Genomic DNA, 14,597 nt, shown 5'->3' on the forward strand with positions numbered 1-14,597 from the left:
CAAGCATAGCTATATTTTAATCATTTTCATTGCTGTATGGTATTGCATTATATGAATGATCACAATTTACCCATTTCTTTGCTAGGGGCTATTTCAGTGCTTTCTAACTTTTGGGGATTATAATTCTTTCAGTGAGTATCTCTGTACATGTGCAGACATTTCTCTAGGGCACATTATCTTAGGTGGAACTTCTTGTTCAGAGAGCCTTCTTGGCATTGCCAGATTATTTTCCAAACTCATACTCTCACCTGCCCAGCATTCACGTTACCATTGCTCCGTATCCTCCCCAACAACCCAATGGGGATCTGAGCCAGGTTTATGAAGTGGAAACCTGAGATTAAATTTTTTTAAGTTTATTTATTTATTGAGAGAACGAGTGAGCAAGCGTGGAGGAGGGGCAGAGAAGGAGAGAGAGAGAATCCCAAGCAGGCTCCATACTGCAGCACAAAGCCTGAGGTGGGGCTTGAACTCATGAACCTTGAGATCATGACCTGAGCTGAAATCAAGAGTCAGGTGCTTAACCCCACCCAGGTGCCTGAAACCTGAGATTAAAATTTTTTAATTAAATATAAATGATGGACTCATGATAGGACTACATAAATGATAGGACTACATCCTAAAATGCTTCTTTTCCATTAGATTATGAGCTGTTGGACACTGCCTCATTTGTCTGTATATACCAGAGTGGAGGAACCGCTACAAATGGAGCATTTGGTAGGGATAAATAGTATATAAAAATGAAAAAAATATGGGCTATTTATCACTCAAATCAGAAGTGTAGTTTTCAGTAGAAGTAAATATAACTGGTTCATAGCTGAAGCAGAGGAACAGGTAAAAGTGACCACAGATAATCATGTAAAATTAAGACCCAAGGCTTATTCTAGATTTCTCCTTTGGGGTTTACTGGAGAAACATAAGGAAAAAAACAGCTATCATCGGTAAGAGCTGAATCTAGTGAAAGAAGATGCCTCCCTGATGCCAGTCTCAACGAGGATGTATAATCATCATCATCTAGGGAACATTTTCAAAATACACAAGCTAGGGCCCCAGATTAGAACTATTAAATGAGAGTCCACTGGGGGTGGTGGCCAGCTTCAGATGTAGTAAAAGAGCACCCCAGCTGACTCCAAAGAGTATTTACCCAGAGAAGTGACTCTCAAACCTTAGTGAGCCTCAGAATCTACCTGTAGAGATTCCCATCTTCTCCCTGTCACCATGTCTGTGCCCTCATGGCCATAGTCATGAATCACAATAAAGAAATATTCCCACTATAGTAAATACTTAATGCAATAGAGGAAACAGGAATTATGATTAATTGGAAAGAAGAATGAACCAATAATTTCAAACGACCAAGGGAGAACAGATAGGGCATAGGCAGCTAAAAGGCTCCCACCTAAAACAGGGAACTGGAAGAACCCTGATAATCAACTTTGATTACTTCTCGGTTTTAATTAGCTCTTATTATTAGTGGGAACTAGGACTATGGAAAGTCAAGGACAAAGTTGTCATCAGATTCAGTTTCAGGGTTCGGTAAGCAATGTTTTTTTCAACATATTATAATACCTATTTTACTTTGTATGCAAAATCTTCTGGTGGGTCAAAACTATTTACATTATTGTAAGAGACTTATCAGTCAGAAGGTTTACATGACATAATTTTGTAATGGGTAATTTCCAGTGGGTTTAACACATTTTCCATAGATAATAATAATGACAGATCTGGTGGAAGCAACTAAGTACACTTTTGTTCTAGAAGAAATTACAGGTTATATAAAGAAGGAAAAATTAGATAATATGAAGAAAAAACCTATCCAAAGAAGCTAAAAAATAAACAGAAAAAAAAAAAAGAAATATGTTTACTAATGAAACAAACAAGAGACGATGGGTTCCTAGTAATTTCCTACCCTTCACCCTAATTTGTCTAGATTTATTTGAAAGGATAATTATAGGGGCGCCTGGGTGGCTCAGCTGGTTAAGAGTCTGACTCTTGATTTCAGTTCTGGCCATGATCTCATGGTTCATGAGATGGAGCCCCCCCCCCCCACACAGTCTGTGAGAGCAAGTCCTGTGTCAGGCTCTGCTAGTGTGGAGCCTGCTTGGGATCCTCTCTCCCTCTCTGCCCCTTCCCTGCTCCCGTTCTTCCTCTCTCTTTCAAACTCTTAAAAAAAAAAATAGTTATATAGTATGCAATCTTTTTTTTTTTTTAATTTTTTTTTAACGTTTATTTACTTTTGAGACAGAGAGAGACAGAGCATGAATGGGGGAGGGGCAGAGAGAGAGGGAAACAGAATCTGAAACAGCTCCAGGCTCTGAGCCATCAGCCCAGAGCCCGATGCAGGGCTCAAACTCACGGACCATGAGATCGTGACCTGAGCTGAAGTCGGACGCCCAACCGACTGAGCCACCCAGGCGCCCCTAGTATATAATCTTCTATATAGCAGGTATGAACTTAATTGATGGCAGGCAAAAGAGATTTTTAAATTTCTTAAATTTTGGAGGGGATTGAGAGTATTTTTTCTGGGCATTTCATTCTAACAGTATATTATAGTTTCAGTTAAGGCAGCAAAGGAAAAAATCTTGTTTCTTTATTTTTCTTCTACCTGGAAAGAAAAACAAAAACAAAAACAATCATGGCATCCTGAAAATGTTTTAAATTAATAAAACTTACTTTTATGACATTCATCTATCCAAAGTTGTGTCTGCTTTTGTGTTTTTACCACATCAAATGGCAAAGTTGCAATAGCTGCAATCTGTCAAAAAGTAAAATTGATTAAATTTACCTTTAAATTTTTTCTAAATGTTTTTACATTATTCTAAATAGGAAATTACTTCAGGATAATAATGGAAATCATAACTAAACAAACTTAAAATGAAACCATTATCTATTCAAAGAGAAGTTGTTATTAAAGAAAAAATAACGTGTCCTATATATTTCTCCCCAAATTCAGAAGTAAATAGTCTCAAAAAAGCTCTGCTACTTTCCTGAGGTCACACAACTACTAGTGATAGAGTCAGAATTAGAACCAGACAGACCACTGACTCCAAAACCAGTATTCACAAATTTCCGATGCTCCTGTAGGTCCTATTATTCCTTTACTACACATGAAGGTGTAGAGGGAGAGAGAATCGCAATATAATATTTTAAAACAAATTCTCGGGGCGCCTGGGTGGCTCACTTGTTTAAACGTCCGACTTCGACTCAGGTCACGATTTCACAGTCTGTGAGTTCGAGCCCCGCGTCAGGCTCTGGGCTGATGGCTCGGAGCCTGGAGCCTGCTTCCGATTCTGTGTCTCCCTCTCTCTCTACCCCTCCCCCGTTCATGCTCTCTCTCTGTCTCAAAAATAAATAAACGTTAAAAATAAAAAAAAATAAAAAAATAAAACCGAAATTCTCAATTATTTAGTAAGCATTTAAAAATTCCAATATTTTTAAATTGATTAAAAAAAAATTTACATGAACAACACTTTATGGGTTTCAACATATTTATCAAATATAGCTACAGTAGTTCACAAATCACACTTTTAAAAACATCTAAAAGTGAATCAATGATTATTTTCAAAATGACCTAATTAAGGTTTTTTTTTAAGAGTAAATTCCCTTAAGAATGTGTCATAATAATTGACATAATAGCCATGCAAAGTAAAAATGTTTTTCTTCCCAATTCACATTTGACAATAGGCTCCCAAAATGTTCCCCAAAATCAATTACATTGTATTTCACCCTAACGATGTTGTTTTAAGTTTCTGAACCAACATCAGTTTCAAAGATCTCAGGTAAGTGAAAATCAATTATTATTTCTCCCTCACTATAATCTAGCATGTAGCAGCCAAAGGTAGCAACAATGTTATATAAGCCTTTGACACTTTCTAAAATGATGTGTCTTAGGCTGTTCTGTTTCCTGACAGAAAGTCTGAACATAACACTCATGTACTTTTTCTGTTACAGAAACAAATTTTTGTTTGAAAAGAGTCAAAGGGCAGCATTATAGGGCATCTAAAAGTAGGGAATTTTCCTTCATATTTTTGGAAAGCTGGTATAAAATCCTGGAGCCATGATCCAACTTTTTAAAAAAAGATATTAAGCATTTATTTTTATGTACAAAGTTGACTTTGTGATTCATCTGTTATAAATTTCAATATATAATAGTACTTGTTTTTCTTCATTCATGCTGGATTAAGATATAATGAAAATACAATTAAGTTACATTTAATCACCTCACAAATAAGAAGAATAATGAAAATACCTTGCTAGTTTTTAACTACTTAAATTACTCAAAAAGTCAATGGGCGTATAACTTACAGAGTTAAATCTGACAGAGCCCAGACCTGGAAACGCTCAAATCTAAGTTTTGAACTCAATCACAGTGGCTTCCTTAGCTCCAAGTTTTCTGGTACAATTATTCCAGTATTTTTCTGCAGGTCTCCATCCCTTCACTATGCTCCTTCAATCTTGTTTTCATTTGGTTCCAATAGGTCAGCATCTCATTCTAGGTCATTACAAATTCATTTTGTGTAAGACCACTACACAACTTTACCTTATGTGGAAGAGTTAGAAAAAGTGAACTCTCTACTACCTAAAAAAGGTCATCAGAGATTCTTTCCTTCTGACTGTAATTTCTGTTAAAATTCCTTTAAGGAATGCTTACCAAAATGTTCCCAAAGAAATAGGAATTAGCGCAGACGATGAAATTACTTCTATTCAATCTGATTATACATATGAAATGACACTCCATGAAAAATTACCTAACCAGATCTACTGGCATTTAATTTAATGAACAAATGGGCAAATATTTGGTAAATAATAAAGCACTATTATCATAACTGTAATGATCTAAGAAATCCAAATTTTTTTCAGAAAAATGTATTTGTAATATAATAAAACCATGGACACAAAGTACATTTTAAGACATTTAATGACTAATAATTTATTTCCTCAAAAGGGGATAGTCAATACTTAAAAGCCGTGCAGCCCAAAAGTGGTATCTCAACAGATAGGAAATGCTATATAATTTGTTATAATAAGACAACTACCGTTATTCTGGAAAATTAACAACAAAAGAATATAAACTTACAGAACCAGACAATGCCCCTGAAGTAAAGTGGATCATAAACGTTGGTTTATATAAACCAGATTTCTCACACAGCCACTTCTTTAAAACTTCATAGTTATACCAGTACAGTGCTATAAAAACAGAGAATGAAATGAACATAGAATTTAAAAGTAAAATGTGAACTTTATTTATAAATATATATATTAAAGGAAAAGAGTAATTCTAACCTTGACACACCCTACTTCCTGCTTGGACACATACTAGATGAGATTGAAAAAGAAGGGGGCAGGGGGGAAGGGAAGAACCAAATTCTCAGAAATGTTCTAGCAGTCTTATAAACAAAAAGAACCCCTATGCAACAGTAAAGTAGGACTTTAATTCCAAAGCCTGACAAGGTCAGTAGGAGAAAACAAAATTACAGTTCAATCTCATTCATTAACAAAGGTATAAAGATTCTTAAAAAAATAAAAAATAAAAAAAAAGCAACTGAAGCCAGAAGTATTTTATAAAAGATCATACACTATGACGAAAGTGGGTTTTCATAAGAGGAATGCAAAGGTAGTAAATATAGCAAATAAATGCCAAACACTGCATTAAATGCCCATGCAATAATCTAAAATTGATGGAAAAGCATTTCATAAAATTCAACACATTTTCATTTAAAGCAAAGCAATTTCTTGAAAACCTGGGATAAAAGAGAATTTCTTTAAATAGAAAAAGGATATGCATCAAAAACAATAGCAAAAGTAATTAATGGTGAAACAACAGAAGTATTTCCTTTAGAATGAGAAAAAATGATAGGGATGTGACATTATCATTGCTATTTATTATTCAAAACTGTTCTACGGAGCATGGTAAGATAGAAAAAACATAAAAGCTCTAATGATTAAAAATGAACAAAGTAGTTATAATTTATATATTAATGCCTATATAGAAAATCCAAAAGACAAAATTATTAATAGAAGTTTAAAAGTAGCTGAATATTAAACACAATCTAACAGACAAAAATTAATTATAACACTGCCCCAGCCGAAGATTTGGAATTTTTATTTTAACAGAGCTTTTAAAATAGCTACCAAGAGGAGTTAAGATGGTAGAACAGGAAGGACCCCATGCTTGCCTCATTCCTTAAACTCAACTAGATAAATACTAAATCAATCTGAACAGCCAGGAAATTGACCTGAGGACTGAGAACACAAACTGCACGTCTAGAGGGAGAAAAGAGGCCACATCATGGAGGGGAGGAGATGGAGAGATGTGATTTGGGGGAGAAAGAACCTGGTTCTGTGGACAGGTGGGGGCCCTGATCAGGGAGAGAGGGAACAGAGATAGGGAAGGAGGGAAGGAGGGAAAGAAAAATACTGGATTACAAATGTAGACACAGGAAACTCAATAACACCATAAAACATAGTAACATTCATCTCATAGGAGTCCCAGAAGAAGAGAGGGAAAAGGAGGCAGAAGGTTTATTTGAGCAAATTACAGATGAAAACTTTCCTAATCTGGGGAAGGAGACAGACATCCACATCCAGGAAGCACAGAGACAGACCTCCCATCAAAATCAATCAAAGCAGGCCAACACCGAGACATGCTCTAGTAAAATTTGCAAAATACAGAGATATGGTAAGAATCCTGAAAGCAACAAGGGAAATGAAAACTGTAACTTACAAGGAAAGACAAGGTTCACAGCAAATCTCTTCACAGAAACTTGACAAGCCTGAAGGGGTGGCATAATATATTTATTCAACGTGCTGAATGGGAAAAATATGCAGCCAAGAATACCCTATCCAGCAAGGCTGTCATTCAGAACAGAAGGAGAGATAAAGAGTTTCCCAGAGGGGTGCCTGGGTGGCTCAATCAGTTAAGCTACCCAACTTTGGCTCAGGTCATGATCTTTTGGTTCGTGAGTTCAAGCCCCACATCAGGCTCTGTGCTGACAGCTTGGAGACTGGGGCCTGCTTCAGATTCTGTGTCTCCCTCTCTCTCTGTTCCCCTCCGCTCACACTCTCTCTCAAAAATAAATAAAACATTAAAAAAAAAAAGAGTTTCCCAGAAAGACAAAGAAACTAAAGAACTTCATGACCACTCCTAAAACAGCCCTGCAATAATTAAAGGGGACTTTTTGAGTGGGAAAAGAAGACCAAAAGCCACAAAGACAGAAACAATGACAAAGCAAGTAATAAAATGGTAGTACTAAATTCTTATCTATCAATAATTACTCTGAATGTAAATGAACTGAATGCTCTAACCAAAAGACATAGGGTGTCAGAATGGATTACCAAAACAAGACCCATCTACATGTTGGCTACAAGAGATTTATCTTAGACCTAAAGAAATCTGCAGATTGAAAGTGAGGGGTGGAAACCATTTATCAGGCTAATGGACACGAAAAGAAAGCTGGAATAGCCAAACCTGTATCTGACAAACTAGATTTTAAACCAAAGACTGTAACAAGAAATGAAGAAGGAAATTAGATCATAATAAAGGGGTCTATCTAATGGGATGATCTAACAATTTTAAATATTTATGCCCCTAACTTGAAACCCCTAAATATGTAAGTGGGACTTTAACACCCCACTTACAACAATGGACAGATCATCTAAGCAGAAACTCAACAAGGAAACAATGGCTTTGAATAACACAATGGACCAGAGGGACTTAACAGAGATCTTCAGAACATTTCATCCTAAAGCAGAATACACGCTTTTTTGAGTACACATGGAACAGTCTCCAAAACAGATCACATACTGGGTCACAAATCAGGCCTAAGCAAATACAAGAAGATTGATATCATACTATACATTTTTTCTGCCTGCAATGCTATGAAACTTGAAGTTAATCACAAGAAAAAATTTGAAAAGACTATAAATACATGTAGGTTAAAGAACATCCTAATAAAGAATGAATGAGTTCGCCAGGAAATTAAAGAAGAAATAAGAAATAATACATGGAAGCCAATGAAAATGGAAACATAACAGTCCAAAACCTTTGGGATGCAGCAAAGGTGGTCCTAAGAGGGAAATATATAGCAATCCAGGCCTTCCTAAAGAAGGAAGAAAAGTCTCAAATACATGACCTAACTTTACACCTAAAGGAGCCAGAAAAGGAACAGCAAATAAAGCTTAAAGCAAGCACAAGTAGGGAAATAATAAAGATTAGAGCAGAAATAAATGATATAGAAATGAACCAACAAACAAAAACAAAACAATAAAACAAATTAATGCAACCAGGAGCTTGTTCTTTCAAAGAATTAACAAAATTGATAATCCCCTAGGCAGACTTATCAAAAAAAAGAGAGCAAAAGGACCCAAATAAATAAAACCATCAATGAAAGAGCAGAGATCACAACCAATACCACAGAATTAGTTATAAGAGATTATTATGAAAAATTATAAATTTATAAAATATTACAAAGCTGTAATCATGAAGACAGTATGGTACTGGCACAAAAACGGACACAAAGATCAGTGGAACAGATTAGAAAGTCTAGAAGTGGATCCACAACTACATGGTCAACTAATTTTCGACTAAGCAGGAAAGAATATCCAATGGAAAAAAGACAGTCTCTTCTACAAATGGTGCTAGGAAAACTGGTCAGCGACATGCAAAAGAATGAAACTGTACAACTTTCTTATACCATACACAAAAATCAATTCAAAATGAATGAAAGACTTAAATGTGAGACCTGAAACCATCAAAATGCTAGAGGAGAACACAGGTAGCAACTTCTTTGATCTTGGCTATGGCACTTCTCACTAGACACATCTCTGGAGGCAAGGGAAACAAAAAAACAATCATCAACTCTTGGAACTTCATCAAGATAAAAAGCTTCTGCACAGTGAAGGAAACAGTCAACAAAACTAAAAGACAGCCTATGGAATGGGATATTTGCAAATGACATATCAGATAAAGGGTTAGCATCCAAAATCTATAAAGAACTTATCAAACTCAATACCCAAAAAACAATCCAGTTAAGAAATGGGCTGAAGCCTTGAATAGACATTTTTCCAAAGAAGACATCCAGGTGGCTAACAGGCATATGAAAAAATGCTCAACATCACTCATCATCAGGGAAAAGAAAATCAAAACCATGATGAGATACCACTTCACACCTGTCAGAATGGCTAGAATTGACAACACAGGAAACAAAAGATGTTGGCGAGAATGTGGGTAAAGGGGAAACCTCTTACACTGCTGGTGCAAATGCAAACTCATGCAACCACTCTGGAAAAGAGTGTAGTGGTTCCTCAAAAAGTTAAAAATAAAACTACCCTACAACCCAGCAATTGCACTACTAGGTATTTATCCAAAGGATACAAAAATGCTGATTCAAGAGGGCATATGCACTCCAATGTTTATAGCAGTACTATCAACAATAGCCAAACTATATGAAGAGCCCAAATGTCCATCGACTGATTAATGGATTAAGAGGTGGTATATATACCCAATGGAATATTAGTCGGTGATAAAATAGAATGACATCTTGCCATTTTCAACAGTGTGGATAGAACTAGATTGTATTATTAAAAGTGAAAGAAGTCAGTCAGAGAAAAACAAATACTCATGAAAAATCACTCCTATGTGGAATTTAAGAAACAGAACAAACACAGAAGGGGAAAAAAAGAGGGAGGTGAACCATGAGACTTTAACTATAGAGAACAAATAGGATTACTGGAGAGGAGGTGACTAGGAGATGGGCTAAGTGGGTGATAGGCATTAAAGAGGACACTTGTTGGGATAAGCACTGGGTTTTACATGTAAGTGATGAATCACTAAATTCTACTCCCGAAAGCAATAGTATGCTGTATGTTAACTAACTCGAATTTAAATAAAAACTTAAATAAAAGAGATACCAAAGTTGGAGGTAGGTGTACCCATAAATAAATCAAAAAAAAAGTTGTATATAATATTAAGAAAATTTTAAAACTCTACTAAAACACTTCAAAAACTTAGAGTTATATAACAGAGATATAGGACATTCCTGGAGGGGGGAAATAAGGTAACATCAAAACATTTAATAATGCACTAGTAATTTAGACAACACTGCAGTATTAGCAAAGGGTTAGACAAATTGGCCAGTGGAATAGATCCAGGCATGTGTGAAACTTTAATGTGACAGGTTATACTACAAACTCCTGGAGCATGTATGGTTATTCAGTAAATGATGCTGGGATAACTACCATCCATATGAGGGAGAAAGACAGTTGAATACTTACTTCAGTTCTTAATCGCAAATCAATTATGGATAAGTGAATGGCCAATGAAACAGTGCCCAACCTCATTACTAATCAGGCAAGTATTAAGTTAAAATAAGATACCACTTTAACTTACTAGATGAACAAAAATTATGAACTTTGATAGTAAAAGTGCTGGTGAGGGGATGAAATGAAGGAACAGAAAACTGGTAGGTGTACTGATCTACACAATCACTTTAAAAAAGAATTTGAGAGGTGCCTGACTGGCTGTCAGCAGAGTATGCAACTCATGATGTCAGGGTCATGAGTTCAAGCCCCACATTGGGCATGAAGCCTAATTAAAAAAAAAGAATTTGATATTACTTAATAATTAAAATATATATTTATATGAACTAACAAATCTAATACTGGACAAATTCTTGTACACCAAGAGTCTGTTAAAAACATTCACAATAGCACTTACTTGTTTACTCATAAAGAAGAGTAAAAATTTTTTAAAGTTATATGTAAAAACAAAAGTAAATCTTAAGATTTTTAAGTAAAATAAGCTTTTAAAGCTCAAAAAGAGGCACCTGGGTGGCTCAGTTGGGTGTCTGACTTTGGCTCAGGTCATGCTTCTCGGAGTTTGTGGGTTCGAGCCCCAAGTTGGGCTCTGTGTTGATAGCTTGGACCCTGGAGCCTGCTTCAGATTCTGTGTCTCCCTCTCTCTGTCCCTCCCCAATTTGTGCTCACTCTCCCAAAAATAAACATTAAAAAAAGCTCAAAAATAGGCAAAACTAAATAACATACTGTTTAGAAATAATAGAAAAGATCAATGAAACCAAGAGTTGGTTTTTTTTTTTAAAAATAAACAAAATTGATAAACCTCTAGCCAGGCTTCTCAAAAAGAAAAGGGAGATGACCCAAATAGATAAAATCATGGATGAAAATGGAATTATTACAACCAATCCCTCAGAAATACAAGCAATTATCAGGGAATACTATGAAAAATTATATGTTAACAAACTGGACAACCTGGAAGAAATGGACAAATTCCTAAACACCCACACACTTCCAAAACTCAATCAGGAGGAAAAAGAAACAAACCCATAACCAGCAAAGAAATAGAATCAGTTATCAAAAAATCTCCCAACACATAAGAGTTCAGGACCAGATGGCTTCCCTGGGGAATTCTACCAGACTTTTAAAGTAGAGATAATACCTATCCTTCTCAAGCTGTTCCAAAAAATAGAAAGGGAAGGAAAACTTCCAGACTCATTCTATGAAGCCAGTATTACTTTGATTCCCAAACCAGAGACCCAGCAAAAAAAGAGAACTACAGGCCAATATCCCTGATGAATATGGATGCAAAAATTCTCAAGAAGATACTAGCAAATCAAATTCAACAGCATATAAAAAGAATTATTCACCATGATCAAGTGGGATTCATTCCTGGGCTGCAGGGCTGGTTTAACATTCGCAAATCAATCAATGTGATACATCACATTAATAAAAGAAAAGATAAGAACCATATGATCCTGTCAATCGATGCAGAAAAAGCATTTGACAAAATTCAGCATCCTTTCTTAATAAAAACCCTCGAGAAACTCTGGATAGAAGGAACATACTTAAACATCATAAAAGCCACTTATGAAAAGCTCACAGCTAATATCATCCTCAATGGGGAAAAACTGAGAGCTTTCCCCTGAGATCAGGAACATGACAGGGATGTCCACTCCCACTGCTGTTGCTTAACATACTGTTGGAAGTTCTAGCATCAGCAGACAACAAAAGGAAATCAAAGGCATCAAAATTGGCAAAGATGAAGACAAGCCTTCACTTTTTGCACATGACATGATATTATACATGGAAAACCCGATAGACTCCACCAAAAGTCTGCTAGAACTGATACATAAATTCAGCAAAGTAGAAGGATACAAAATTAATGTCCAGAAATCAACTGCATTCTTATACACTAATAATGAAGCAACAGAAAGACAAAAAAGAAACTGATCCCATTCACAACTGCACCAAGAAGCATAAAATACCTAGGAATAAACCTAACCAAAGATGTAAAAGATCTGTATGCTGAAAACTGTAGAAAGCTTATGAAGGTAATTGAAGAAGATACAAAGAAATGGAAAAACATTCCATGCTCATAGGCTGGAAGAAAGAATATTGTTAAAATGTCAATACTACCCAAAGCAATCTACATATTCAGTGCAATCCCAATCAAAATTGTACAGGCATTCTTCTCAGAGCTAGAACAATCCTTAAATTTGTATGGAACCACAAAAGATCCAGAATAGCCAAAGTAATGTTGAAAAAGAAAACCAAAGTGGGAGGCATCACAATCCTGGACTTTAGCCTCTACTACAAAGCTATAATCATCAAGACAGTACGGTATTGGCACAAAAACAGACACATAGACCAACGGAATACAGAACCACGAACTGGACACACAAACTATGGCCAATTAATGTTTGACAAAGCAGGAAAGAGTACCAAGTGGAAAAAAGTCTCTTTAGCAAATGGTGCTGGGAGAACTGGACAGCAACATGCAGAATGAAACTAGACCACTTTCTTATACCATTCACAAAAAATAAACTCAAAATGGATAAAGGACCTGAATGTGAGAAAGGAAACCCATCAAAACCCTAGAAGGGAAAGCAGGAAAAAACCTCTCTGACCTCAGCCGCAGCAACTTCTTACTTGACACATCTCCAAAGGCAAGGGAATTAAAAGCAAAAATGAACTACTGGGACCTCATCAAGATAAAAAGCTTCTGTACTACAAAGAAAACAATCAAAGAAAACTAAAAGGCAACCAACAGAATGGGAGAAGATATTTGCAAATGACATATCAGATAAAGGGCTAGTATCCAAAATCTATAAAGAACTCACCAAACTCCACACCCAAAAACCAAATAATCCAGTGAAGAAATGGGCAGAAGACACGAATAGACACTTCTCTAAAGAAGACATCCAGATGGCCAACAGGCACATGAAAAGATGCTCAATGTCACTCCTCATCAGGGAAATACAAATCAAAACCACACTGAGATATCACTTCACGCCAGAGTGGCTAAAATTAACAAATCAGGAGACTATCAATGCTGGAGAAGATGTGGAGAAACGGGAACCCTCTTGCACTGTTGGTGGGAATGCAAACAGGTGCAGCTGCTCTGGAAAACAGTGTGGAGGTTCCTCAAAAAATTAAAACTAGATCTACCCTATCACCCAGCAATAGCACTGCTAGGAATTTACCCAAGGGATACAGGAGTGCTGAGGCACAGGGCCACATGTACCCCAATGTTTATAGCAGCACTTTCAACAACAGCCAAATTATGGAAAGAGCCTAAATGTCCATTAAATGACAAATGGATAAAGAAATTGTGGTTTATATACACAATGGAGTACTACGTGGCAATGAGAAAGAATGAAATATGGCCTTTTGTAGCAACGTGGATGGAACTGGAGAGTGTTATGCTAAGTGAAGTAAGTCATACAGAGAAAGACAGATACCATAGGTTTTCACTCTTATGTGGATTCTGAGAAACTTAACAGAAGTCCGTGGGAGAGGAGAAGGAAAAAAAAAAAAAAAAAAGAGGTTAGAGATGGAGAGAGCCAAAGCATAAGAGACTCTTAAAAACTGAAAACAAACTGAGGGTTGATGGGGGGTGGGACGGAGGGGAAAGTGGGTGATGGGCATTGAGGAGGCCACCTGTTGGGATGAGCACTGGATGTTGTATGGAAACCAATTTGATAATAAATTTTATATTTAAAAAAAATCAAATGAATGGTAAAAAAAATTCAGTATAGCAGTGACCACTGGATGTGGCAGTCGAGGCGGATATATGTCATGATTCGAAAAACTGCAGTGTTCTAGTTCAGAGATTGAACTGGTGACTTCACATGTGTTCACTTTATTAATATACTTCATAATTTATACTGTTACTTTCTACTTGTCAAATATTATAGTAAAAAAAAATAATTGGCCTATGAATCCATATTTCTAAATAGCATTAACTGAATATAGAAAGTTGAAGAAAAATAGTAATGGAAAGGGCAAGATGCATGTGAATAAGAGAGCCCAAGAAAAAGATTAACTCAAAGGAAAGAAGAAAGAGGAACTTTAATACAAGGGTTCTCAATAATTATTCATCTCAGGTTTTAAACAGAAAATTCTGTGATTCACAAGAGAAATATTACTGAAGTATGCACATTTTGTAAGTTATTTGTTAGTTTTATACTTCTTTTTCATAATTTTCTGTTCCTTCATAATTCAATAATTAGCACAATCTTCTGATTAATAATAGTGTTTTACAGGATACTCAAAGGGGAAGATTTTGATCTGTAATAATTGAAAAATCA

General features: G+C 35.9%; 1 protein-coding gene across 4 annotated transcripts in view; it reads right to left on the bottom strand.

Moving 5' to 3' along the window:
- Window positions 1-14,597, bottom strand: part of SLC25A40 (solute carrier family 25 member 40) — a 67,597-nt gene that overhangs the window by 18,642 nt on the left and 34,358 nt on the right. For all 4 annotated transcript variants that reach the window (XR_002078307.2, XR_008420190.1, XR_008420189.1 and 1 more), the window contains exons 9-10: window positions 5,072-5,181; window positions 2,668-2,749 (exon numbers count right to left, since the gene is read on the bottom strand). Coding sequence is in view for 1 of the 4 variants with exons in the window: in XM_019443212.2 (XP_019298757.1) it covers window positions 2,668-2,749; window positions 5,072-5,181 (192 nt within the window). In the remaining 3 variants the exon portion in view is untranslated. The remainder of the gene's footprint in view (window positions 1-2,667; window positions 2,750-5,071; window positions 5,182-14,597) is intronic.

The sequence above is a fragment of the Panthera pardus genome, unplaced genomic scaffold (assembly GCF_024362965.1).
Source record: "Panthera pardus isolate Hobbes unplaced genomic scaffold, ASM2436296v1 HiC_scaffold_8, whole genome shotgun sequence".
Classification (NCBI taxonomy): domain Eukaryota; kingdom Metazoa; phylum Chordata; class Mammalia; order Carnivora; family Felidae; genus Panthera; species Panthera pardus.